At 38.1% G+C, this 25913-nt stretch overlaps 1 protein-coding gene across 5 annotated transcripts in view; it reads left to right on the top strand.

Annotated features, from left to right (window-relative positions):
- Vps52 (vacuolar protein sorting 52) overlaps window positions 1-25913 on the top strand; it is a 106167-nt gene that overhangs the window by 60766 nt on the left and 19488 nt on the right. For all 5 annotated transcript variants that reach the window (XM_090370465.1, XM_090370466.1, XM_090370464.1 and 2 more), the window contains 3 exons: window positions 4189-4322; window positions 12101-12256; window positions 23845-23963. In XM_090370465.1, coding sequence (XP_090226591.1) covers window positions 4189-4322; window positions 12101-12256; window positions 23845-23963 — 409 coding nt within the window. The remainder of the gene's footprint in view (window positions 1-4188; window positions 4323-12100; window positions 12257-23844; window positions 23964-25913) is intronic.

Raw genomic sequence — 25913 nt, 5'->3', positions numbered from 1 at the left:
TAGGCCTAAATGGATGTCAGATGAACTAATGAGGCATATGGCAGAGAAGAAAAATGCATGGGATACATACAAATTAACACGTGACACAGAAGCCTATGATAGATACAAGTTGATCTGTAACCAAGTTACAAAGGAGGTTAGGCAGGCGAAGGCAGGTTACGAGAAATCCTTGGCAAGGGATGGGAAGAAAAACAGCAGAGTTCTTTACTTATGTGAACTCTAGAAGGAAGGGGATGAATCAGATTGGTCCACTTGATATCGATGGGTCAACTGTTGATGATCCTGCTCAGGTAGCTAACAAACTAAATGAATATTTTGCATCGACATTCACACATGAGGAGTTATTCAGCGAGGGGCATGCCAGAGGTGTATTCAACTCTGGCAGTAAGCTAGAGAATCTTGTAATAACTGAGAGTAAAGTGGAGGAGAAATTGTTGAAGATAAACACAAGAAAGGCACCTGGGGTGGATGGGATCTATCTAGTTATATTAAAGGAGGCAGCAAAGGAAGTAAGCAAACCCTTAGCCATAATTATGAGAGCTTCCTTGGACTCAGGGGAGGTACCCATGGACTGGAGATGTGCAAATGTGACACCAATTCACAAAGGAGGATCAAAGGCTGACACAAGTAATTATAGACCTGTGAGTTTAACTTCTGTTCCCGGAAAATTAATGGAGGCACTGGTTAAAGAAGCACTGCAGGATCATCCAGACAAGACTTCAGTTATAGCTCGGACACAGCATGGTTTTGTTAAGGGGAAGTCTTGCCTGACCAATTTGATTGGATACTATGATGCAGTCACAAAAGAACTGGATGCAGGGAATAACTTTGATATTATATACTTGGATCTTAGAAAGGCTTTTGATACTGTTGCACATGGAAGACTGCTGCACAAATTGGAGCAGTGTGGCATTGGAGGCAAGTTGCTGCTATGGATAAAGGGGTGGTTGAGGGGGTGAAGACAGAGAGTGGTAATCAATGGACACTGCTCATCGTGGACTAATGTTATTAGTGGAGTCCCTCAGGGTTCAGTATTGGGTCTTTTATTGTTTTCTGTATTTATAAATGATATTGATGATGGTATATCAAGCTTTATGTCCAAGTTTGCAGACGATAAGAAGGTTGGCAGGGTTGTCAAGGACACTACTGACACTATACTGCTGCAACAGGATCTGGAAAGGTTGAGCAGGTGGGCTGAGAGGTGGCAAATGAAGTTTAACATTGACAAATGTAAAGTACTACATATGGGAAACAGCAACCCCAGAGCAACGTATCAACTCTGTGGTACTACACTGACAGTTGTAGAGAATGAAAGGGACCTGGGGGTGGTTGTGCAGGCAGATATGAAGTTCTCTGAGCAGTGCAGACAGGCTGCAAGAGTAGCTCATGGTGTATTGTCAATGATATATAGGAATTTTTCTAGCAGGGATAAGGAGGGATTATTCCCTTGTATAAGGCAATGGTCAGGCCACACCTAGAGTACTGTATACAGACCTGGAGGCCTCATTTCAAGAAGGATGTAGAGCTGCTGGAACGAGTACAGAGGAGGGAAACAAGATTAATGAATGGAACAAAGGGGTGCTCTTACAAAGAAAGGCTTAAGTTTTGCGAATTACAGTGTCTGGAGACTAGGCACCAGCGAGGTGATCTGATAGAGGTGTACAAAGCTTGAATGGTTTGAACATGCTCAGTGCTGATGGGATTCTTCCTCTTGCTCAGAATAATCACGTGAGAGGGCATAAATTCAAATTGAGAAAGGATAGATGTGCGGAAATTTGCCTTTAGCCAGCGGGTGGTTGGTAGGTGGAACAGACTTCCATTCCTTGTCATGGAAGTTGATAGCCTAAATAAGTTTAAGGCTCAGCTGGACAGTTATTTCGAACGAACAGAGGGGTGAAGTGGAAGTGGTTATTTTTTATTTATTTATTTTACTTTATTTTTTTTTGGCTGATGCTGCATAAGCTTGCTTTCTTGCATCAAATGCCTCTACTAATTCTAATGCTAATCACCATGTATTACACTCTTTCAACATAGTTACCAGACAAAATGTCACATTTTTGCCACCTATCAATACATTTAGAAGTCCTCTGACTGGCCTTCAAACTATGACTCGACAGCAGAAATCACCACATCATCAGCAGCAGCAAATTGTTTTCTACAAAGAAAAGACTTAATAGTAGGAAAGAGGAAGAAATCTGCAGGCAAAGTTGGAAAGAATAAACAGGATGTGGCAGTATTTCAAATCCACATTTGTGGGCACACCTCACTGTAGCATGCAGGAAATGCACAGGCATTATGACAAAGCAGGTGCACACCTTTTGACAGCTTTCCCCATCTTTTTTCTTTTATAGCAGCATGTAGCTTTATGAGGAGGTTGGAATAATACTTCAATGTCACAGTACAGCCCTTTAGAAGGTAATCTTTTAGTATTTTGCCATGCTGATCTCAAAAAAACTGACAGCATTACCTTGCTAGCACTTCATTGCACATATGCCTTTTTTGAGGGTGGGGGATGATTATGCACTTCCACTGTTTTGATATTTATTTAGTTTTAGAATTATAGTGATGGATCCAAGTTTCATCCATGGTGTCTAGCCGTGAAAAAACTTGGCACATAGACAACATTTCATGTGCGCATTGTGTTCTTTCCTTCTTCTGGTAAGGGGTCAGTTGTTTGGGAATCCATCTAGCAGACACTTTACTCATATGCAACTGTTGATGGATGATGTTCTTCATGGACCCTGTGCTAATTTGGACTCTGCAGCTAGTTCTTTTATGCTAATACAGCAATCTTCCAGGATTAATGCTTCAATTTTTGCAACACTCCTTCTGTTACAGAAGTTACTAAGCATCCTGGGATTTCTTCATCATTTGAATTTGTAGCACATTTGAATTGTTTATACCAACATGCCACAATGCTCGTGTCACTCTCGGCCCTGGAGAGATTGTGCAAGGCTCAAGGGGTAGAAATTTTCTCAGCCTGGTCTGTGCTTATTAGCAGGAGAGATTGCTTCTACAAGGATGGGATACACTTAAATAGAAAGGGTGCAAGAATATTTACTGATGCTATCAAGGCAGAGTTAGGTGAGTGGAAAACTGCTAGCTTGGGGGGATACATGGACTAGTAGATTAACAGTAGCCACAGGCAGAGGTGAAAGTGATTCTTGCATTGCTTCTATTGAAATGCAATTGAGCAGCAGCCTGGAAAGCGAGGCCATGGGGATTTCAAGGACTGCTGGGAGTCATAGTGGAACAAGTAAATACATGGGCTGTGTCAGGGTAACTAAGAGTAGAAACAGGTGGATGTATACTTGCATGTACACCAATGCTAGGAGTATAGTTAATAAATTCGATGAGCTTGAAGTGCTAGTCAAGACATCAAAGGCAGATATTGTTGGGATATCAGAGACGTGGTGTCACACAGACATAAGCAGTGCAGAATTGGAATTTGGGGAGTACAACATGTACAGAAAGGATAGACAGGAGAGAAAGGGTTATGCTGTTAGTTAAGAAACACATAAAATCTAAGGAAGTGCATCCAATTGATGTTGGTGGACAATGCAGTGTTGAGTCTGTTTGGTGTAATATAAGCACTAGGAAAGGAAAAATGAGAGTAGGTGTGTGTTATAGCTCTAATGATATAATGAGCAGTTGTGCAGAGAAATAGTGGGCCAGTAAATCGGAGTGTCTTATAAGGGGGATTTTAATTTCCCAGAGATTGACTGGAATTTGTGAGTTGGTCACTCACACACTAGTAAGGCTTTTGTGGATTTATTGGATGATTGTTTTCTACAGCAGCATGTTCGTGAGGCAACTAGAGGGAGTAATACTCTTGATCTGATTATCAGTAGTGATTTTTCATGCATTAAGAATCTGCAGATAAAGGAACCACTAGGTGGCCGTGATCGCAGTGTGCTGAAGGTTGGCAGAGTTATTAATGACACCAATGACAGTATGCTGCTGCAACAGGATCGAGAAAAGTTGAGCAGATGGGCTGAGAGGTAGCAAATAAAGTTTAACATTGACAAATGTAAAGTACTACACGTGGGAAGCAGTAACCACAGAGTAACGTTTTTTTTTTTTTCTATAAAAAAGTAAAATTTTTTCTATAAAAAAAAAAATGTAACTTAAATGCATTTATTTTTAGTACTTCATTTTTATATTGTTAGCTACCTTAACAGCATTTACGTATTTTCACTACAAAACCATCTCTCAAAAGTCGGTCTACTATCTTTACTTTGGGTAATAGAGGGAATATTCTTACAACTGAATTGGAAAGCCCCATTATAGTTCCTCATGCTGCCCAGAAGAATGAAACAAGGGTAAATAGTATTTTTTATCATTTTAATATTTATATTGTTACTTGCTGTTTTGTATTACAGTAAACCCTTACTTTAAAAATATTTATTAATAGACTGGAAAAATGAACAATACCTACTGAACCAGTCTTTTCATCAACATGGGACCTGGTAGCATAACTTCCTCAGTCTGATGGTTTCACCATCAGTTAAAATATTTTCATAATAGAGCAGAATGCCAGGGAGCTAGGAATTTCCTAACTGTCACCTTCTATCAGCCTGCTGAACATGTCAGACATCATCAGTGAGTCACCCAAACCTCCAGCAAGACTATCAAGAGCTCTTCAAACCCTGAATAGCCAGAAGTTTCTACTAATAAATACAACATTACTGATAAATTCTGATAAATACAACTATATAATTCTACTGATAAATACAACATTACAACATATGTTTATTAATTTCATAGTACTTTTCATAATACTGCACTTTTAATGTGTTGAGAAAAGAACATACGTAGTTGTTCATAATGAAATAATTAAATTACAATAATGAAATCACATGACTAGGTTAAGTGAATTTTATTGCATAAAAAGTGTTACATAAAGTAAGGAAGGATTTCACAATAGCCACTTTTAGGACTGTTGGGTTAAGCCCAATTTCATGATCTCCATAATATAGTACACCCTATGGAAGATAAAGTGTACTATACAAAAGTGAATAGTACTAAGGCACTGCAGATCTTAAAGTATTACAGTAATCTTGGAGAGAAATCAAATGTCAATTTGATGTTCCACACACAGTGGGAGATACTCATGTGTATTTGAACTAATTTTTGTGTTGCAGCTTATTGCAAATAAAGCTTTACAAGATGGATTGATGATGCAATAAATCATTAAGTATTTTTCTTACATTTTTTTTTTAGTTTTGAAGCTGTAAAGCAACTTTATAAAAACCCCATATTTCAATTTTATGTATATATGAATAAATAAATTTCTGTATTTACTCTCTACGACCAGGGAAGTTTACATCTTCATTGTAACAGTTCTTTTGCAACCAATATGCCAGTGCAACATTAACAGTGGGCTCTGTGATTTTTTTTTTTTTTTTTTTTGCATTAACTTATGGATTCAGTCTCTTGATATGTGTAACTCTGTGTCAGCTCACACAAATCAGTGGAATATTAAAACTTGTGTTTTCCTGTAATGTTGAGTATATGTTAAGAGTTAATGTAATAATTTGAAGATATTCATTTAGCATTTTATTTCCTGTTGAAGGATTTCACACTGGTAAATATGTCTTAATCCATTAAAAAATTAATGGTCATAATCAAAATTAAAGAACATTATTACAGGATTCAGAAACAGCAACTACCCAGTCAGCCAACTGACGAGAGTCATCTACCACCTAGGTGGTAGACGACTCATCAACTGGTGCAATACCACCACTTTGCTTATTGTGGTGGAACGTGGTGGCTTGAAGTGGTGGAACCCATGTTTAGTCTCCAGAGCTAAGTTCCAGACAACCCTCTCCCATCTCTTCCATCTTGCAGTATGATGAACACCATGGCAAGATCCAAACTTCCTTACATTTTGAGGGTACAGCTCTAAAATGGTGTTCACAGGCCAGCCGCTAGTTAGTACACCATACCAAACCAATTGGTAACTCTCTATGAGGCTTCTGGATTGGCTGGTGTGTAATGTTGCTGCCCCTACTCTGCCAGATATTGACTGGAGAGAGTTCAATTAGTATGTATGCGAGGGGCATTGTCGAGACAATGTTATGTCAAGGATCTGGGTATATTCTTACCATGTGTATGCCATATCCAAAAATTTCATTACTTCATACAGTATGACCCCCTAATTTTTCTTACTATTGAATACACCATGAATAGTCAAACTAATAGAGCAAACTTATCTGTGAAAAAATCTTAACCTCCCAAACACGTGTTTACCGTTCGTAATATCCGCCATTGTTACGGGAAAATTAATCAGTAAAATCTATTAATCTTGTCGAACTTCATTGGCAATTAAATTGTACTTTTAACTATACATATAACCACTTAGGTTACGTAACATAAATAATTAGTAAAAACAAATAATTAATACATAACTTGATACGAGAGTTATATAAAGGGATTTCGTAGATAACACTCGTTACTGAAACGTAAATATTTCGTAGATAGCACTCGTTACTGAAACGTAAATATTCCGTAGATAACACTCGTTACTGAAACGTAAATATTTCGTAGATAACACTCGTTACTGAAACGTAAATATTTCGTAGATAACACTCGTTACTGAAACGTAAATATTTCGTAGATAACACTCGTTACTGAAACGTAAATATTCCGTAGATAACACTCGTTACTGAAACATAAATATAGCGTTATAACTGTGTTTGGATACAAGTTTAGGATTTAATTTTGTACAGAAATTGAAATTTTATTGAAAGTAAATCTAAATCATGACTCAAACCAGAGCAGCAAAGCAAAGGGCTCAAGCTAATGGGAATGCTGTGGCCCAGGGGAGAACTGAGGGGGGCAGTTGTCCTCTGAATCACAGCCTTGTAAGATGCACTATTTGCTTGATGTTTGCGGAGCAGTCAAGTATGGGACATGATACTGCCATGGGGGATGTCTTTGTGTGTGTGCGATGCAAGGAGTGTAAGGAGATAAGGCGACAACTCAGCGTTGTTATGGGCCTATATGAGAGCTTGAAGGACAGGGTGGATGCCCTCGAAGGATTACAAGTGAGGGGCCCATCAAGCTCTCAGCTGCCCACACCAATGCCAGAGCTTGCACTTGGTCATCGTGCAACACAGCGGCAACCCCCAAGGCAGAATGCGCTGGTCCCAAAGGAACTAGTAGTTGTTGGTGACTCTATTGTCAGGGAAACGGGAAACATGCTTTGTAAAAAGGATAGGTGGAACAGGACCAGGGTATGTCTGCCAGGGGCAAAAGTTGATGACGTTGTAGAGCGGATATCATCTTTTAAGGGCACAAAAGGTGATATAGTTGTACACGTAGGCACTAATGACATTAAGAGTAGGACACCGGCGGAATTACTTGACAAGTACAGGTCACTGATGAAAAAAAGCCGTGAATTAGGGTTGAAATTGAAAGTGTCTGCAATTCTGCCCAGACACGATAGGAGGGAGTATATGATGAGAGCCCTGTCAATCAATTCGGCCCTGGAAAGATTGTGCAGGGCTCAAGGGGTAGAATTTTGTTCAGCCTGGTCTGTACTTGTTAACAGGAGAGACTGCTTCTACAGGGATGGGATACACTTAAATAGGAAGGGTGCAAGAATGTTTGCTGATGCTATTGAGGCAATGTTAGGTGGGTCGGAAAACTGCTAGATTGGGGGGATACAAGGACTAATAGATTAACAGTAGCCACTGGCAGAGGTGAAAGTGATTCTTGCACTGCTTCTATTTGAATGAGCCGCAGCCTGGAAAATAAGATGCAGGATATTTCAGAGACTGCTGGGAATCATTGGGGTACAAGTAAACACATGGGTTGTGTTAGGGTAGCTAAGAAAAAGAACAGGTGCATGTATACTTGTGTGTACACCAATGCTAGGAGTTTAGTAAATAAATTTGATGAATTTGAGGTATTGCTCAAAACATCAAGGGCAGATATTGTGGGGATTTCAGAGACGTGGTGTAACACAGATATAAGGAATGCAGAACTGCAATTTGGGGAGTACAATGTCTACAGAAAGGATAGACAGGATAGGAAGGGAGGAGGGGTTATGCTATTAGTTAAAAAACACGTAAAATCCAAGGAAGTGAAGCCAGTCGACATCGCTGGACAGTGCAGTGTCGAGTCAGTTTGGTGTGACATAAGCATTGGGAGATCAAAATTGAGAGTAGGAGTGTGCTATAGGCCTAATGACTCTGATGAGTATAATAAGAAACTGTTCGGAGAAATAGAGTTGGCCAGTAAATCAGAGAGTCTTATAATGGGGGATTTTAATTTCCCAGATATTGACTGGAATTTGGGGGCTGGTCACTCACACAGTAGCAAGGCTTTTGTGGATTTATTGGATGATTGTTTTCTACATCAGCATGTTCGGGAGGCAACTAGAGGGAGTAATACTCTGGATTTGATTATCAGTAGTGATTCTTCATGCATTAAGAATCTGCAGATAAATGAACCGCTTGGTGGCGGTGATCACAGTGTGCTGAAGTGGGAGTTACTCAAAGAAGTAACTACCATTAGGGGTAAAGGGAAGGGGTATTGCTTTCGTAAAGGCGACTACAATGGACTGAGACAGTATTTAAATTCTATACAGTGGGATCAACTGATGATATTGCCAACAGCAAATTCAAAATGGGAAGCATTCAAAGAACTTATCGTGGAAGCTACTAGGCTTTACATACCAACTAAGAAATATTGTTCAAGGTTTAGGCCTAAATGGTTGTCAGATGAACTAATGAGGCATATGGCAGAGAAGAAAAATGCATGGGATACATACAAATTAACACGTGACACAGACGCCTATGATAGATACAAGTTGATCTGTAACCAAGTTACAAAGGAGGTTAGGCAGGTGAAGGCAGATTACGAGAGATCCTTGGCAAGGGATGCGAAGAAAAACAGCAAAGAGTTCTTTACTTATGTAAACTCTAGAAGGAAGGGGATGAATCAGATTGGTCCACTTGAGATCGATGGGTCAACTGTTGATGACCCTGCTCAGGTAGCTAACAAACTAAATGAATATTTTGCATCGACATTCACACATGAGGAGTTATTCAGCGAGGGGAATGCCAGAGGTGTATTCAACTCTAGCAGTAAGCTAGAGAATCTTGTAATAACTGAGAGCAAAGTGGAGGAGAAATTGTTGAAGATAAACACAAGAAAGGCACCTGGGGTGGATGGGATCTATCCAGTTATATTAAAGGAGGCAGCAAAGGAGGTAAGCAAACCCTTAGCCATAATTATGAGAGCTTCCTTGGACTCAGGGGAGGTACCCATGGACTGGAGATATGCAAATGTGATCCCAATTCACAAAGGGGGATCAAAGGCTGACACAAGTAATTATAGACCTGTGAGTTTAACTTCTGTTCCCGGAAAATTAATGGAGGCACTGGTGAAAGAAGCACTGCAGGATCATCTAGACAAGACTTCAGTTATAGCTAGGACACAGCATGGTTTTGTTAAGGGTAAGTCTTGCCTGACCAATTTGATTGGATACTATGATGCAGTCACAAAAGAACTGGATGCAGGGAATAACTTTGATATTATATACTTGGATCTTAGAAAGGCTTTTGATACTGTTGCACATGGAAGACTGCTGCACAAATTGGAGCAGTGTGGCATTGGAGGCAAATTGCTGCTATGGATAAAGGGGTGGTTGAGGGGGAGAAGACAGAGAGTGGTAATCAATGGACACTGCTCATCGTGGACTAATGTTATTAGTGGAGTCCCTCAGGGTTCAGTATTGGGTCCTTTATTGTTTTCTGTATTTATAAATGATATTGATGATGGTATATCAGGCTTAATGTCCAAGTTTGCAGACGATACGAAGGTTGGCAGGGTTGTCAAGGACACTACTGACACTATGCTGCTGCAACAGGATTTGGAAAGGTTGAGCAGATGGGCTTCGAGGTGGCAAATGAAGTTTAACATTGACAAATGTAAAGTACTACATATGGGAAACAGCAACCCCAGAGCAACGTATCAACTCTGTGGTACTACACTGACAGTGGTAGAGAATGAAAGGGACCTGGGGGTGGTTGTGCAGGCAGATATGAAGTTCTCTGAGCAGTGCAGATGGGCTGCAAGAGTAGCTCATGGTGTATTGTCAATGATATATAGGAATTTTTCTAGCAGGGATAAGGAGGTGATTATTCCCTTGTATAAGGCAATGGTCAGGCCACACCTAGAGTACTGTATACAGGCCTGGAGGCCTCATTTCAAGAAGGATGTAGAGCTGCTGGAACGAGTACAGAGAAGGGCAACTAGATTGGTGAATGGGACAAAGGGGTGCTCTTATGGAGAAAGGCTTAAGTTTTGCGAATTACAGTGTCTGGAAACTAGGCACCAGCGAGGTGATCTGATAGAGGTGTACAAAGCCTTGAATGGTTTGAGCATGCTCAATGCTGATGGGATTCTTCCTCTTGCTCAGAATAATCAGCTGAGAGGGCATAAATTCAAATTGAGGAAAGACAGATGTAGGATAGATGTGCGGAAATTTGCCTTTAGCCAGCGGGTGGTTGGTGGGTGGAACAGACTTCCATCCCTTGTCGTGGAAGTTGATAGCCTAAATAAGTTTAAGGCTCAGCTGGACAGGTATTTCGAACGGACAGAGGGGTGAAGTGGAAGTGGTTATTTTTATTTATTTATGTTACTTTTTTTTTTTTTTTTTTTTTTTGGCTGATGCTGCATAAGCTTGCTTTCTTGCATCAAATGCCTCTACTAATGCTAATGCTAAACACTTCCTAGTACATTTCACAAATATATGTGGTCTCAGTTCTAATCTCAATGACGTCCATTTCCATTTGCAGTCTGCCAAACCCCATGTACTTTTTCTGACAGAATCTCAGTTATCAGTTGATTCAACCACTGCTCATCTCAGTTGCCCAAATTATTCGCTGTATGATTCCTTTTGCCTCAAAGATGGTACTTGTGCATATATCTGTTCTGATATTCCCTTTCAGAGACTTGGTAATTTGGAATCTCTTCTTTTTTAACTTTTCTGGCTTAAAATCTTCATACCTCATTCTGTAAAATTCATCTGTTGTCTCTACCTTTCTCCCAACTTGACTAATCACTTGGAACTCTTTGACTTCCTCTCTGCAGTCTCTGCACTCTCTGCAGGAATTTCTTCTGGAATTCCTGCAGAGAGTGATATAATAAAGAGAGAGAGATTGATTAATTGATTGATGGATGAAGACAACATTAAATTCATTGAAAATACAGTCACTACAAAATCTGTGACAACTTTCTTGCAAGGTCAGAAATGTGTAGAGGCAAATTATTGAATTCTTTGAAACACTTCATATGGTATTTTTAATGTGCTAAGTATTATAAAATTGAAATGTGTGAAAGCGCAACATTTTTAAATTATATTTCGCTTGCTTTAATGTTTTTTATTTATATGCATTTTTATGCATGTAAGTAAATGTTCTCATATATTAAATATGTATACTATTTTTTTATTTATCTGTACATGCTTATTCACTTTAATTATATTAATAAATGTATGTTTTTACATTCATGGGTATTGTGAATATCATCTGTAACGAGAAAAACTACCCGGTCTCATGCTGCTTTGTATAATCAAGTTTTACTGTAGATTAAAACAGTGAGACCAAAAAAATTTATTTCAAATCACTCCAGAGCATCCTTGTTACTAGTAAATCTTGGGGATGATATAATGTAGTTTTAAAAGAAGTATGGTATATCTTTGATCAAAAGTTGGAGGTAAATGAATTGGATAAGGTGTCACTTCATTAGACATCTTTTTTTCAGGATTATGCTAAGGAACAAGTGCTGGGCAACACATATCACAACGTTCTGATCTTTGATCCAAAAAAAATCCCCCTTAATATTGTCAAAAATTAGAATTTTATTGTGAATGTTTATCAGTACCTATTTTAAAAACATAGACTTTTAAGATAGAAACGTTAGAAAAATAGCTTTGAAAACATTAAAAAAAAAATTAGCACAGCTTTTTAGATAGTTTTTCAAAGATATGTATAATATGGTGAACTGTTGTGTGTATTTTCATTATATGACATTTATAAAGTTATCATTTCCATTTAGAGTAACTATATTTCTTTTTTTATTTCAGTTTACCTTTGAAAGTTTATTTCGCAGCCAGCAGTATTCCTTGGTTGATAATGCATGTCGAGAATACCTTTTCCTGTCTGAATTCTTTATGGTTTCCCGAAATGCTGCACAGGATCTTTTTAATACAGTTATGGGGAGGACTCTGACAATGTTTTTGGTAAGGCACTTTTTTTGTTTGATAGCATTATTATTAATATTTGCTGATTAAAGAAAAAAAAAAAAAAAAAAAAAGAAAGAAAATAACTCTATTACTCAATGATGTATGAGAAAAGTATGGTTTTCATCATTTAATAGAGGAAATAAAATCTATAAAGTAAACTTGTGTGGAATAAGTTAAAGAAATTCATATTGAATAATTTTTTATGGAATTGATTTGGACTCTTTATCTTTTAAAACAGGTATTTTTTATTTATAAAGGCAAGTAAGGCTCCTGGAGTTATTGGCATATACCTAATAATTTTGAGGGAGACTGCCAGAGAGTTTATTGAACCAGTGAGGTTAATTATGATGGCTTCATTAGACTTGGAAGAAATTTCTTTGGATCAGAGAGGTGCTAGCATATTGCCAATACTTAAAGGTCATTCTATGGGCGAAGTCGATAACCACAGACTGCTTAGTCTCACTTCAGTGGTAAGGGAAAGTATAGAAGCTGTGATTAAGAGTGAAATCCAAGGACATTTAGAAGAAAATGGCATTCTGAAGGCCATACAAAAGGGTTTTGTTAAGGAAAAACCATGTTTAACTAACCTAGTAAGCTATTTTGACGCAATTACTCATGAGCTGGATATAGGAAACAATTTTGACATACAGTTAGTCCCCAACTTACATAAGCCTGAGTTATGTAACTTCAGACTTACATAATTTTTTTTGGTAGAATCGTAAAAAAGATACTTTTGTATAATTTTTAAGAGTGAAGTCGAATTAAGAACAATAAGTATGAGTTTTTATTTTTGTTGCCATACAAACTATGTTGGATAATAACCTGCAGTGTAACTGGAATCTAGGTATATACTAGAGTTAACATTTCACTTTCTGCTTTAAAAATTCTGAAGAAATATTCGACAACGTGTGTTTGAGATAAGTGAACTACGTTGAAGCACTTCAGAGAAACCCCCACAACTTTCAAGCCATATGGGCTGTGTCCCATCGGCTTTTTCTTCAGAAAATTACACTCTAGTCCTTCGTCTCTACATCCTTTCCTTCCTTTCTTTCTGGATTGTACAGTCAGTTCAGTTTTGTTTGAGAGCGAAGTGGGAGCTTTTGTTTGCATTTTGTATGTAATATTTGTTACACATGTCAGGGTATTGTGGTGAAGTTGAAATTCATGTTGTCCTACCATTTTCAACGACTTCATGTTTTATATTAAACTTGACTTACGTAAGAAGTCCTGGAGCATATCTCTTAGTATGTTGGGGACAGACTGTAGGTTATTGGATTTTAGCAAAGCATTTGACTCAGTTCCTCATGAGAGTTTACTGTATTGGAACATGTTGGGATTACTGGTAAGATTCTAAGATGGATTTGCAGGCTGTTTGCAGGGCAGCAAATCAAGATTGTTGTGATCAATGGGTATTCTTCATATTGGTATAATGTCAAAAGTGTGTAGTCCCTGAAGGATCAATTCTTGGACCACTATTGCTTCTGATTTTCATAAAGAACGATGAAGGGATAAAGGGCATGATGTCAAAATTTGCAGACAATGTAAAGATTAGGAGAGTCGATAATGGAAAGTGCCAAGCAGCACTCCTTCAGGATTACTTAAATAGACTTCAAGAATGGTTAGAAAAGTGGCAGCTATGTTTGAATGCACAAAACACAAGGTCTTACACTTTGGAAATAGCAGCCCCAAAATAAATTATATACTTGATGGAGTTGAATTAAAAATTGTAGAAGGGAGGGATTTGGGAGTTATGATATGGACAGACATGAAGCTTTCTGAGCAGTGTAAACAGGAGCCAGAAAAACCTGTGGTGTTCTATCGATGATTTATCGAACATTATCCAGTAGAGATAGAGAAGTCGTGATCCCACAATATAAGGAAATTGTAAGACCGCATTTGGAATACTGTGTCTAAGTATGAGATCTTGTCTAAAAAAGATGGTGAGCTTCTTGAAAGGAGTCTAAAGATGGGCAACTTGCGTGGTGAGAGAAGCAAATGGGCAACTGTACAAGGAAAGACTTTGATTATGTGCAGTACAGAGCTTGACAACTAGGCACTTTAGAGGGGACCTGATTGAGGTTTATAAGGCTCTTTTAGAGGGGTTAGTAAAATGAATGAAGGTGGAATTTTCACTGTTATAAAGAATTTTAGAACAAGGGACCATAAATTCAAATTACAGGGGAAGAGGTTTAGACCAGATTGTAGGAAGTTTTCTTTTACCACAAAATTTTCTTGTGATGACCAAAAAAGAGTTAAAATAAATTTATTGAAATAAATAAATAATATATGTATAAAATACTAAAACAAGTAAAATATAAAGTAAAATAAAAGCATTAAAATACAATAAGAAAAAGATAAAAGTGTTAAAATACAATATGATAAAAGCATTAAAATATACAGTAGCTTTCGAGACGAAGTGCCTGTTCATCGGTGAATGGTGTACTCCAGTATATATTGTTGGTTACAACAGCAAAATTCAGCTGAGCATGATCATGTGCCACGAGTCTGGTGTCAGTAGAGCAGAATTACATACATTTGATGATCACACTGCAGAACCATAATGGGGTGCAAGTGCACTCCCCCAGTGTGATTAATGGTACTATTACTGCTAACTATGTGCAGTGCCCCCAGCCATGGCGCCTCTGTAGCCAGGTGGGCAGGAGCAGCAGCACATAGCACATGCTTCTTGATTAGACTGGGGTTCGAGCCCGTGATCCACCAAATACGGAGAATGTGGAAAGGTCAGGGAATGACCACCGCATATCCCCGGAGCAATATGGCCTTAGTTGCTAATGTTCCTAAAAAAACAAATAACAACAGCCCCCAGCCACGAGTGCTGGCGGTAATCATGTGAATAGTTGACGATTTCAATATCCCATCAGGATCAAGATTATGCTGCTCAACCGTAATGTTCGGCAATTGCAGAGTGTTCAAAATCAGCAGTTCAAAGAGCCACCTCATGTTCAGAAATCCAATCTTTCAATCTTCTGCCAGACTCACCTACATAACACTCCCCCACAATCTGGATATGTAATGCAGTATGTGGAACCACTCTGTAGGGGAGGAAGAACAGATGTTTTCACCTTAGAAATAATAGACTGTAATTTCCTCCCAGACACATTGTATATAATGGAGACGCAAAATCCTAACAAGACGTTCTGATACACCCGTATAATAGGGGATGTAGGCAATAGAAATAAATTCATTGATGCGAGGAATGTTAGATTGCCCAACAAATTCATGAGCCTGGAGCTCACAGCTATCTAGATAATGAGCAATATGGCCTTAGTTGCTAATGCTCCTAAAAACCAAATAACAAACAGACAAACATCTATCTAGAACCTGAGGTGGATAACCACAATTTGAAAGCTCCGCCCTAATTTTGAAAATCTCCAATTGCCTGTCGCCAATCAAACTACAGTGCATCCAAGCACGGGAGAATAAAGTGTGAGCAGTGCTATGCAAATGACTAGGGGCATGTGCAGACCCATAATTGGTAAATTGGCCTGCACACATTGGCTTCCTAAAAATGGAAGTTACAAAATGCAAACCCATGTGTTGGACTAAAACATCCAAAAAAGGAAGAGTATTATTTACCACCTACGTCCCCTATTATCCGGGCATGTCGGAACGTCTTCTTAGGATTTTACGTCTCCGCCATGTACGATGTGTGCAACTTCCAGGGAGGAAATTACAGTCTATTATTTCTAAGGTGAAAACATCTGTTTTTCCTCTCCTACAGAGTGGTTCCACATACTGCATTATGTGTCCAAATCATGGGGGGTTGTTATGTAGGTGAGTCTGGCAGAAGATTGAAAGATTGGGTTTCTGAACATCAGGTGGCTCTTTGAACTGCTAATTTTGAACGCTCCGCAGTCGGCAAGCATTATTGGGTTGAGTAATACAATCTTGATCCCTAACGGGATATTGAAATCATTGACTATTCACGTGATTACCGCCAGTGCTCATGGCTGGAGGCACTGCACATAGTTAGCAGTAATAGTACCATTAATCGCACTAGGGGAGTGCACTTGCACCCCATTATGGAATCTACTGTTTTGCAGTGCAATGTGTGCTGGCGATCATCACATGTACGTAATTCTACTCTACCGACACCAGACTCATGATGCATGACCATGCTCGGATGACTTTTGCTATTGTAGCCAACAATATATACTGGAGTTCACCATTCACCGACTAAGCTGATGAAGAGGCACTTTGTCTCAAAAGCTACTGTATATTTTAGTGCTTTTATCATATTGTATTTTAACACTTTTATCTTATCGTATTTTATCCCTGTTTTAGTATTTTTTGTATATATATTATTTATTTATTTCAATAAATTTATTTTTACTCAGTTTGTCAGTCATCACTAGAAAATTTTGTGATATGCAACCCGAAGCTCAAGGCTTGTTTTCCAAAATTTTCTTTTAGCCAGCGAGTTGTTGACTACTGGAAAGTTGAATGAACAGGGTTGAGGCTGACAGTTTGAAGAAATTCAAAGGTAAACTGGATAATTAATGTGCATGAAGAGAGAAGTGATAATTTGTATTTTCTTATCTAACTTTTTTTTTTTTTCTTCTGTCTGTGTGGTATATGGCTATACTAATTGTACCTTGTATTACTTTGGTTGTTTTTTTTTTTTTTTGTGTTGGCTTAAGATCTCATTTTTTATTATATAAAATTCAGTTATAGTGTACGTGTTGTTATTTAGTTGTCTTTACTTTAATGTTTCTTTCTTTAAATATACATTGTGAAAGGGTATCTCTAACCTGTTATGCATGAAATAGGATTATATAAATGCACATTTAAACTCCCAAAATCCAGAACTGCATTATCTGGTTTGCAGATGATACAAAGGTTGGCAGGGTTGGTTAATGACAGTATGCTATTCCAACTGGATCTAGATAAGTTGGGAAAATGGGCTGAGAAGTGGCAACTGAAGTTTAACATTGACAAATGCAAAGTACTGCATATGGGTAGCAATAACCGAAGAGAAACGTATCAACTGTGTGGTACTACACTCAGGGAAGTGGAAAGTGAAAAAGACCCTGGAGGTAATTGTGCAGTCAAATATCAAGTTCACTGAGAAGTGCAGACGGACTGCCAGGGCAGGTCATAGAGTCTTGTCAATGATATATAGGAATTTTGCTAGCAGGGACAGGGAAGTGATTATCTCATTATACAAGGCAATGGTCAGGCCACACTTAGAGTACTGTGTACAGGTCTGGAGGTCTCATTTTAGGAAGGATGTAGAGTTGCCAGAACGAGTACAAAGAAGGGTAACAAGATTGGTTAGGGGAACAAAGGGGGTTCTCTTACCAAGAAAGCTTAAGTTCTGCAAATTGCAGTGCCTGGAGAGTAGGCACCTGTGAAGTGATCTGATTGAGGTGTGGGATGAGCAAGCTGAATGCTGATGGGATTCTTCCTCTTGCTCAGATTAAGAACCTGATTGGACATAGATTCAAATTGAGGAAAGACAGTCGTAAAATAGATGTGCGGAAATTTGCCTTTAGCCAGCGGGTAGTTGATTGGTGGAACAGACTTCCATCTTTTGTTGTGAAAGTTGATAGCCTAAATAAATTTGAGGTTGAGCTGGACAGGCATTTGGAACGAATGGAGGGGTGAATTGGGAGGGAGTTTTTTTTTGTTTGTTTTTTGCTGATGCGCATAAGCTGCTTTCTTGCATCGTATGCCCCTACAAATACTAATCTCAAGAATGTACTGAAATTTATTTATTTATGTCTGATGTGTATTATCAATAATAATTGCAAAATCTTTGAGACTACCAAATTTTTAAAGACTTTTCTAATGGCTGTGTTACTCATATCCTGTTTTGTAGTTTTGTTATAAAAATACTTTCCATCCTTAATTTACTTAAAGATGATTTGTCTTCTGATGTAGTTTATTCTTTGAAAACAGCAAGCTATTATTGAAATGTGACATTATTTACGAATTGTGTTGGCTGGTTTCTCTCAGAGAAGTCTATTTACAGAGTTGTTCCAGTTCTGAAAAAAGAAAATTGTTCTGGTGTAACAAACTTTAGACAGATTTCCATTTCCTTGCCTCTTAAAAGCATTGAAAAAATTACTATTGCTGTATCTTGCAATTCAGATTTTTGTACTCAATTGGAATTTGTTCACTATAGTCTCTCAAAGATGTACAGTTACATGATTAAACAAGTTAATGACCAAAATTTTAATGTCATTTTAATTTCATTTTTAATTTCATTTTTTGACGGAGTTCAGTCAGGCAGTTATTACATGTGCTTCACAATTATTTTCATTTTGGTTCCCCTCTGTCTATTCTTTAATTTATCTTAACCCAAAAAAATTACTCTTTTAATAACTACATTGGTTCTTATAGTCAAGATTTGAAAGTAGATATATCTCAAGTTGGATCCTTATCAGTGTCCCCCCCCCGTCTTGGTGCCTTTTCTTGCTAAAAATAAGGAGTTTACTGTCACGTATGAAATTCCACTCTCAAGTAAAGGAAATGATAATATGCATCAGTTATAGTTTCAGAAGAAGAAGATTCTTGAATTGTCAAGTTCGTGGGACAATCTGGTTTATGAATTAGTATCACAGAATCCTCTTATATTAACTATTAACCTCTTATAAAACCTCTATAAATCCAGTTATATTTACTATTTTGCCAGACTATTGGAGGCTTGAAGTGGTGGAATCCATGTTTAGTCTCTAGAGCTAAGTTCTGGTCAACCCTTCCCTATCTCTTCCATCATGCAGTATGATTGATGACTTTTGAGGTTATGATGAACGTCGTGGTGAGATCCAATATTCCTTACATTTCGAGGGTACAGCTCTAAAACAGTGTTCGCAGGCCGGCCGCTAGTTAGTACACCGGACCGAACCTATTGGTAACTCTCTAGGAGGCTTCTGGATCAGCTAGTGTATAATCTTGCTACCTCTACTCTGCCAGATAGTGACTGGAGGAAGTCCGAGTAGTGTGTATGCTGGGAGCATTGTCAAGGCCATGTTATGTCAAGGATCTGGGTATATTCTTACCACATGTATGCCATATCCAAAAATTTCATTACTTCATACAGCATGTCCCACCCACTTTTTCTTACTAATGAATACACTGTGAATTGTCAAACTAATAGAGCAAGCTTATCTGAAAGATTGAAACCTCCCAAGCACTTCCTAATTCATTTAACAAATATACGTGGTCTCAATTCTAATCTGAACGATGTCCATTTCCACTTGCAGTCTGCCAAACCCCATGTACTTTTTCTGACAGAATCTCAGTTATCGATTGATTCAACTATTGCTCATCTCAGATGCCTAAATTATTCGCTGTATGATTCTTTTTGCCTCAAAGGTGGTACTTGTGCATATGTCCGTTCTGATATTCCCTGTCAGTGACTTGGCAATTTGGAATCTCCTCTCTTTGATCTTCTCTGGCTTAAAATCTCTCTACCTCATTGTGTCAAATTCATCTGTTGTCTCTACCGTTCTCCCAACTCCACTAATCACTTGGAGCTCTTTGACTTTCTCTCTTTGCAACTTGACTTTCTCCAGTCCAACTTTCCTAACAGTGAGGTAATTTTCCTTGGTGATTTTAATGTTCAAACTCCAGCTGGCTTCCGTTTTCTAGTCACACCAACCCAGCAGGTCGAAATGCTGAGGCTTTTGCAATTACTAATGATCTTGCACAGATTGTTCATTTACCTACAAGAATACCGGACAATCCTAATCATACAGCCAATACGCTTGATCTTTTTCTCACAAACAACCCTTCTAAGTACACGGTCGAAGTGAGAGGTCCTTTAGGCACTTCAGATCACAACTTGGTGATTGTCTCTTCTCCAATGGAACCTTTATCTCATGGCTATTCCCAACCTCGTGTTGTTTGGCATTACAAGAATGCAAAATGGGATGACCTGCGAGCTTCTTTTCTTCTTTTCCTTGGTCGGATTACTGTTTCAAAACTTCTGATGTCAACATTTGCTCAGATCGTGTCAGTGAAATTATTCTTGCAGGAATGGAATCCTTTATCCCACACTCCACTTTAAAATCTCGTCCTTTATCTAAACCTTGGTTCAAGAGAAGAATGTTGCATATCGTAATTGGCTTGTTTCTAATTCTTCAGTTTCATTTTCTGCCTACACCAAAGCTCGCAACAATTGTAAAGCAGTTATTAATCAGTCCAAACTAGAGTTTGGACAGGCTAAGAGTAGAAAACTTGCTTCTTGTCCTAATGGTAGCCGAGCATTCTGGTCTCTTGCCAAAGCCATTGGCTGCAACTTTTGCCTATCTCTGCTCCCACCTCTGTCCAAACCAGATGGTTCTGTTGTCACTTCAGCCAAGGATAAAGCTGACCTGCTAGCATCCCATTTTTCTTCCAGCTCATGTATTAATGATCTTGGTAAAACACTTCCCACCATTCCCAACACGCTCCATTCAATGCCTCCTGTGGTCTTCCGTCAAAAGGATATTAGAAGGATTTTGATGAATCTTGATGCTAAGAAAGCTCCAGGTCCTGATGGTATTTCTCCACTTGTTCTCAAAACCTGTGCTCCTGAACTTACTCCTATTCTTTGCCGCCTTTTCTCACTTTCTTATTCCAAAGGTGTTTTTCCTTCTGCTTGGAAATTTGCTCATATCCAGCCAGTTCCTAAAAAGGGTGACAAATCCCTCCCATCCAATTATCGTCCCATTGCAATTACTTCTACTCTTTCTAAAGTAATGGAGAAATCAATTAACCGCCAACTCTTAAACTACCTAGAAACCTTCCGTCTGATCAACGATTGCCAGTATGGGTTCCGTCAGTGTCGATCCACTGGTGATATTCTGGCTTATGTTACCCATTTATGGACTAATTCAATGAAAAGGTTCGGTGAAATACAAGTAGTTGCTCTTGACATCTCAAAGGCTTTTGATCGTGTTTAGCATAAAGGTCTTCTAAACAAGCTTCCATCTTATGGTTTGCCAATTGTTTTTTGTAATTGGTTATCCAGTTTTCTCTCTGATCGCTCACTGAGGGTGATGGTAGATGGCTCTCTGTCTTCTAACTTCTCCACTAATGCCGGTGTCCCCCAAGGTTCAGTTCTTTCCCCCACTCTTTTCCTCTTGTATATTAATGACCTTCTTCCATTGAAAGGAAATCCTATCCATAGTTTTGCCAATGATAACACATTGCATTCCACTTTTCATTTTGAGAAACCTTGTCCTGCTCAATCAGCTTCAACTTCTCGAAAATCTGCTACCAATTCCTTAAATGACAATCTTCAAGTAATTCTCCAGTGGGGCAAAGACAACTTAGTTGATTTCAACCCTTCTAAAACTCAGTCTTGTCTTATATCTCGCAAAAAGGATTCTTCTGCTGCTATGCTTATCTTTAGTGACACTCCGATTTCTAGGCAAAATGATATATCTCTTTTGGGGATTACCCTGACTTCTAATCTCTCTTGGCACAAGCACATTACAAATATTGCTTCCTCTGCATCTAAAAAACTTGGTTTTCTCTTTCGCTCTCGGCGTTACTTTTCTTCCAAACAGCTGCTCACTCTGTATAAATTGCAAATCCGCTCTGCCATGGAATATTGTTCCCACATCTGGGGTAGTGCCCCCAAAGCCTCTCTCAGGCTTCTTGATTCCATTCAGAAGAGGGCAGTCAGGTTAATTAATCATTCAACTCTAACAGAGTCTCTCCACTCACTGTCTCATAGACGTACTGTTTCTGCTGCATGCCTCTTCTACAGATACTTCCATGGGCACTGTTCTTCTGAATTGGCTTCTATAATTCCTGCTCTCTCTTTCAAAACAATCCGAACATGTGCCGCCACCAGCCAACACCCATTTACTGTCTAACTTCAAACCCACAGAACCAACTTTTCACCTTCCTCATTTATTCATTCAACTGCCATTTTCTGGAACAACCTTCCTTCATACGTATTTCCTGAAAATTACAATCTACAGAAGTTCAAGTCCAATGTCAACAATTATCTTCTTTCGTCTTCTCAACCTCCAACCCAAGCACGGTTCTAATACCTCTCATGTTTGGGGTTCACATAAAAAAAAAAAAAAAAAAAAAAAAGAAAATTTTACACCTAATATAATCCAAAAGAATTGCATTCTTTTGGATTATATTAGGTGTAAAACTTTCATTCAAACAGCATTGCAGCATGGCTCATTGTGATTAATGTGAAGATTACAGAGTTCCATTGAGAAAATATTTTTAACATTTGTAAGATCAGTTAGAATTTCTTTGTCTTCCATTTTACCTATAATAATTGCAACCTAATTTCAGGAAGTGAATTTTGGGCGGGCACTTTTTAAGTGGCCCAATCTTAAAGCCAGATTGTCATACTTGAAATCAGAAATGTTTAAACAATTTGAATATTCCAAATGTGATTAATGTATAGAAATTGTCTGCTGTTAAACTCACTATTTGGATCCTAACAAGAAAAAATGATAGTTTTGCATCTTTTAATTTTTTGAAATGGAGGATTCCAAAAAGGTCAAAGGCCAAATCATACTTGTGTTGTTACCTTCTCAAGAATTGTAAAAATGGACAGTTTTTTTATAAATAAATCAGTTAATTTGATAAACTTGTTTTCATTCATATAGATTCATGGAAAATAAATGGTTTGTACAGGAGAGCAATTGGAAGATGTTGGAAACCCCTTTGATCACTGAAGGGATATTGCCACATTTTATTTTTATTTTTTTTTATTTCTTGTAATTACTTATAATTGTTTTTGTATTTAGTGAGCAATAAATTAAATATATATGTGATGTTTTTGTCTTCTCCTGAAAGGCTTTTATCTTTACAATTTCCCTATAGGGGGAAAATTCTAAGAGGGATCATAAAGGCTATTGAAATGAATATCTGTTAAGAAATTAAGTACCTGAAAAAATATTAAGTCATTTAATTGTCAGGTTTGTCACATTCTGTTAGCTGTTTCAACATCTCGATTTTGTACAGGAAATCATTGAATTGTTTAGTCTTCAAAATTCACCTTGCACTGATCCAAAGTATATTTGTTTTACTCAAAGTTGTTCAGGCATTTCTAGGTCATCCTCTATACTTTTTAAATTTTGGTGCCCAGGAGACACAGCAGTATTCATGTGCCTGAGGCACATTGTTGTTTAGGTCTTTACCATACATTTAAAAATAAACTTACATAGTCATTTTTATTTTATTTCAAAGTTGGCAACAGTTGCATATTTTATAGCATGTGCTTCACAATTATAGCTCTAAAGTTACATGAGTAATGTGTTCCTGAAAGTCATTACATAAGATGAGAAAACATATGTCTTAGAAATATTTTTTTCACAGATATACTACTTTGTATTAATATTTTATAAGTATTTTTAATTCAGAAGTTATAATAACATGTGAAGCTATATAATATATTTATATTTGTGTGTATTAAATCCAGAAATAATACTTGCACTTTCAACAAGAATGGTTAGAACACTTTGGACCATTTATGATCAATATAAAGAATTCAGTATAAAATAAGAATAAATATAAAATATCCCACCTGCTAATGGGAGAGTTAAATTCTTGATATCATTAAATTTCTTCACTAATTACCTTTTTCTTTTTTGTTTCAGAAAAATACAGACCTTTATGTTCAAGACTGCTACGACTCTATTGCCTTATTTTTGTCCATACACATTATTCATCGATATCAGCTACTTATGCACAAGAGGGTTGTTCCGGCATTAGATAAGTAAATTCTAATTTTTTTTATTCTGTTTTCCTATTTTTTTAGTTGTTTTTCTGTTTAGTCTATTTTTGGTCAATTGCAAATACTCTGTTAACATTAGCATTAGTAGAGGCATATGATGCAAGAAAGCAAGCTTATGCAGCATCAGCCAAAAAAAAAAAAAAAAAAAACCCCACTTCCACTTCACCCCTCTGTTCGTTCGAAATACCTGTCCAGCTGAGCCTTAAATTTATTTCGGCTATCAACTTCCACGACAAGGGATGGAAGTCTGTTTCATCAACCAACTACACATTGGCAAAAGGCAAATTTCTGTACGTCTATCCTACATCTGTCTTTCCTCAATTTGAATTTATGCCCTCTCAGGTGATTATTCTGAGCAAGAGGAAGAATCCCATCAGCATTGAGCATGCTCAAACCATTCAAGGCTTTATACACCTCTATCAGATCACCTCACTGGTGCCTAGTCTCCAGACACTGTGATTTGCAAAACTTAAGCCTTTCTTCGTAAGAGCACCCCTTTGTTCCATTCACTAATCTTGTTGCCTTTCTCTGTACTCGTTCCAGCAGCTCTACATCCTTCTTGAAATTAGGCCTCCAGACCTGTATACAGTACTCTAGGTGTGGCCTGACCATTGCCTTATACAAGGGAATAATCACATCCTTATCCCTGCTGGAAAAATTCCTGTATATCATTGACAATACACCATGAGCTACTCTTGTAGCCCGTCTGCACTGTCAGAGAACCTTCATATGTGCCTGCACAATTACCCTCAGGTCCTTTTCATTCTCTACCACTGTCAATGTAGTACCACAGAGTTGATACATTGTTCTGAAGTTGCTGTTTCCCATATGTAGTACTTTACATTTGTTAATATTAAACTTCATATGCCACCTCTCAACCCATCTGCTCAACCTTTCCAGATCCTGTTGCAGCATCATAGTGTCAGTAGTGTCCTTGACAACCCTGCCAACCTTTGTATCGTCTGCAAACTTGGACATTAAGCTTGATATACCATCATCAATATCATTTATAAATACAGAAAGCAATAATGGACCCAACACTGAACCCTGAGGGACTCCACTAATAACATTAGTCTACGATGAACAGTGTCTATTGATTACCACTCTCTGTCTTCTCCCCCTCAACCACCCCTTTATCCATAGCAGCAATTTGCCTCCAATGTCACACTGCTCCAATTTGTGCAGCAGTCTTCCATGTGCAACAGTATCAAAAGCCTTTCTAAGATCCAATTATATAATATCAAAGTTATTCCCTGCATCCAGTTCTTTTGTGACTGCATCATAGTATCCAATCAAATTGGTCAGGCAAGACTTTCCTTTAACAAAACCATGCTGTGTTCGAGCTATAACTGAAGTCTTGTCTAGATGATCCTGCAATGCTTCTTTAACCAGTGCCTCCATTAATTTTACTGGAACAGAAGTTAAACTCACAGGTCTATAATTACTTGTGTCAGCCTTTGATCCTCCTTTGTGAATTGGGGTCACATTTGCACATCTCCAGTCCATAGGTACCTCCCCTGAGTCCAAGGAACCTCTCATAATTATGGCTAAGGGTTTGCTTACTTCCTTTGCTGCCTCCTTTAATATAACTGGATAGATCCCATCCACCCCAGGTGCCTTTCTTGTGTTTATCTTCAACAATTTCTCCTCCACTTTACTCTCAGTTATTACAAGATTCTCTAGCTTACCGCCAGAGTTGAGTACACCTCTGGCATTCCCCTCGCTGAATAACTCCTCGTGTGAATGTCGATGCAAAATATTCATTTAGTTTGTTAGCTACCTGAGCAGGATCATCAACAGTTGACCCATCAATATCAAGTGGTCCAATCTGATTCAACCCCTTCCTTCTAGAGTTTACATAAGTAAAGAACTCTTTGCTGTTTTTCTTTGCATCCCTTGCCAAAGATTTCTCGTAATCTGCCTTCGCCTGCC

Source organism: Mastigoproctus giganteus, chromosome 3 (assembly GCF_048544385.1).
Source record: "Mastigoproctus giganteus isolate SK-2022 chromosome 3, ASM4854438v1, whole genome shotgun sequence".
Classification (NCBI taxonomy): Eukaryota; Metazoa; Arthropoda; class Arachnida; order Uropygi; family Thelyphonidae; genus Mastigoproctus; species Mastigoproctus giganteus.
Note: the sequence above shows the minus strand (reverse complement) of the source record. Positions and strands in the feature narration are given on the sequence as shown.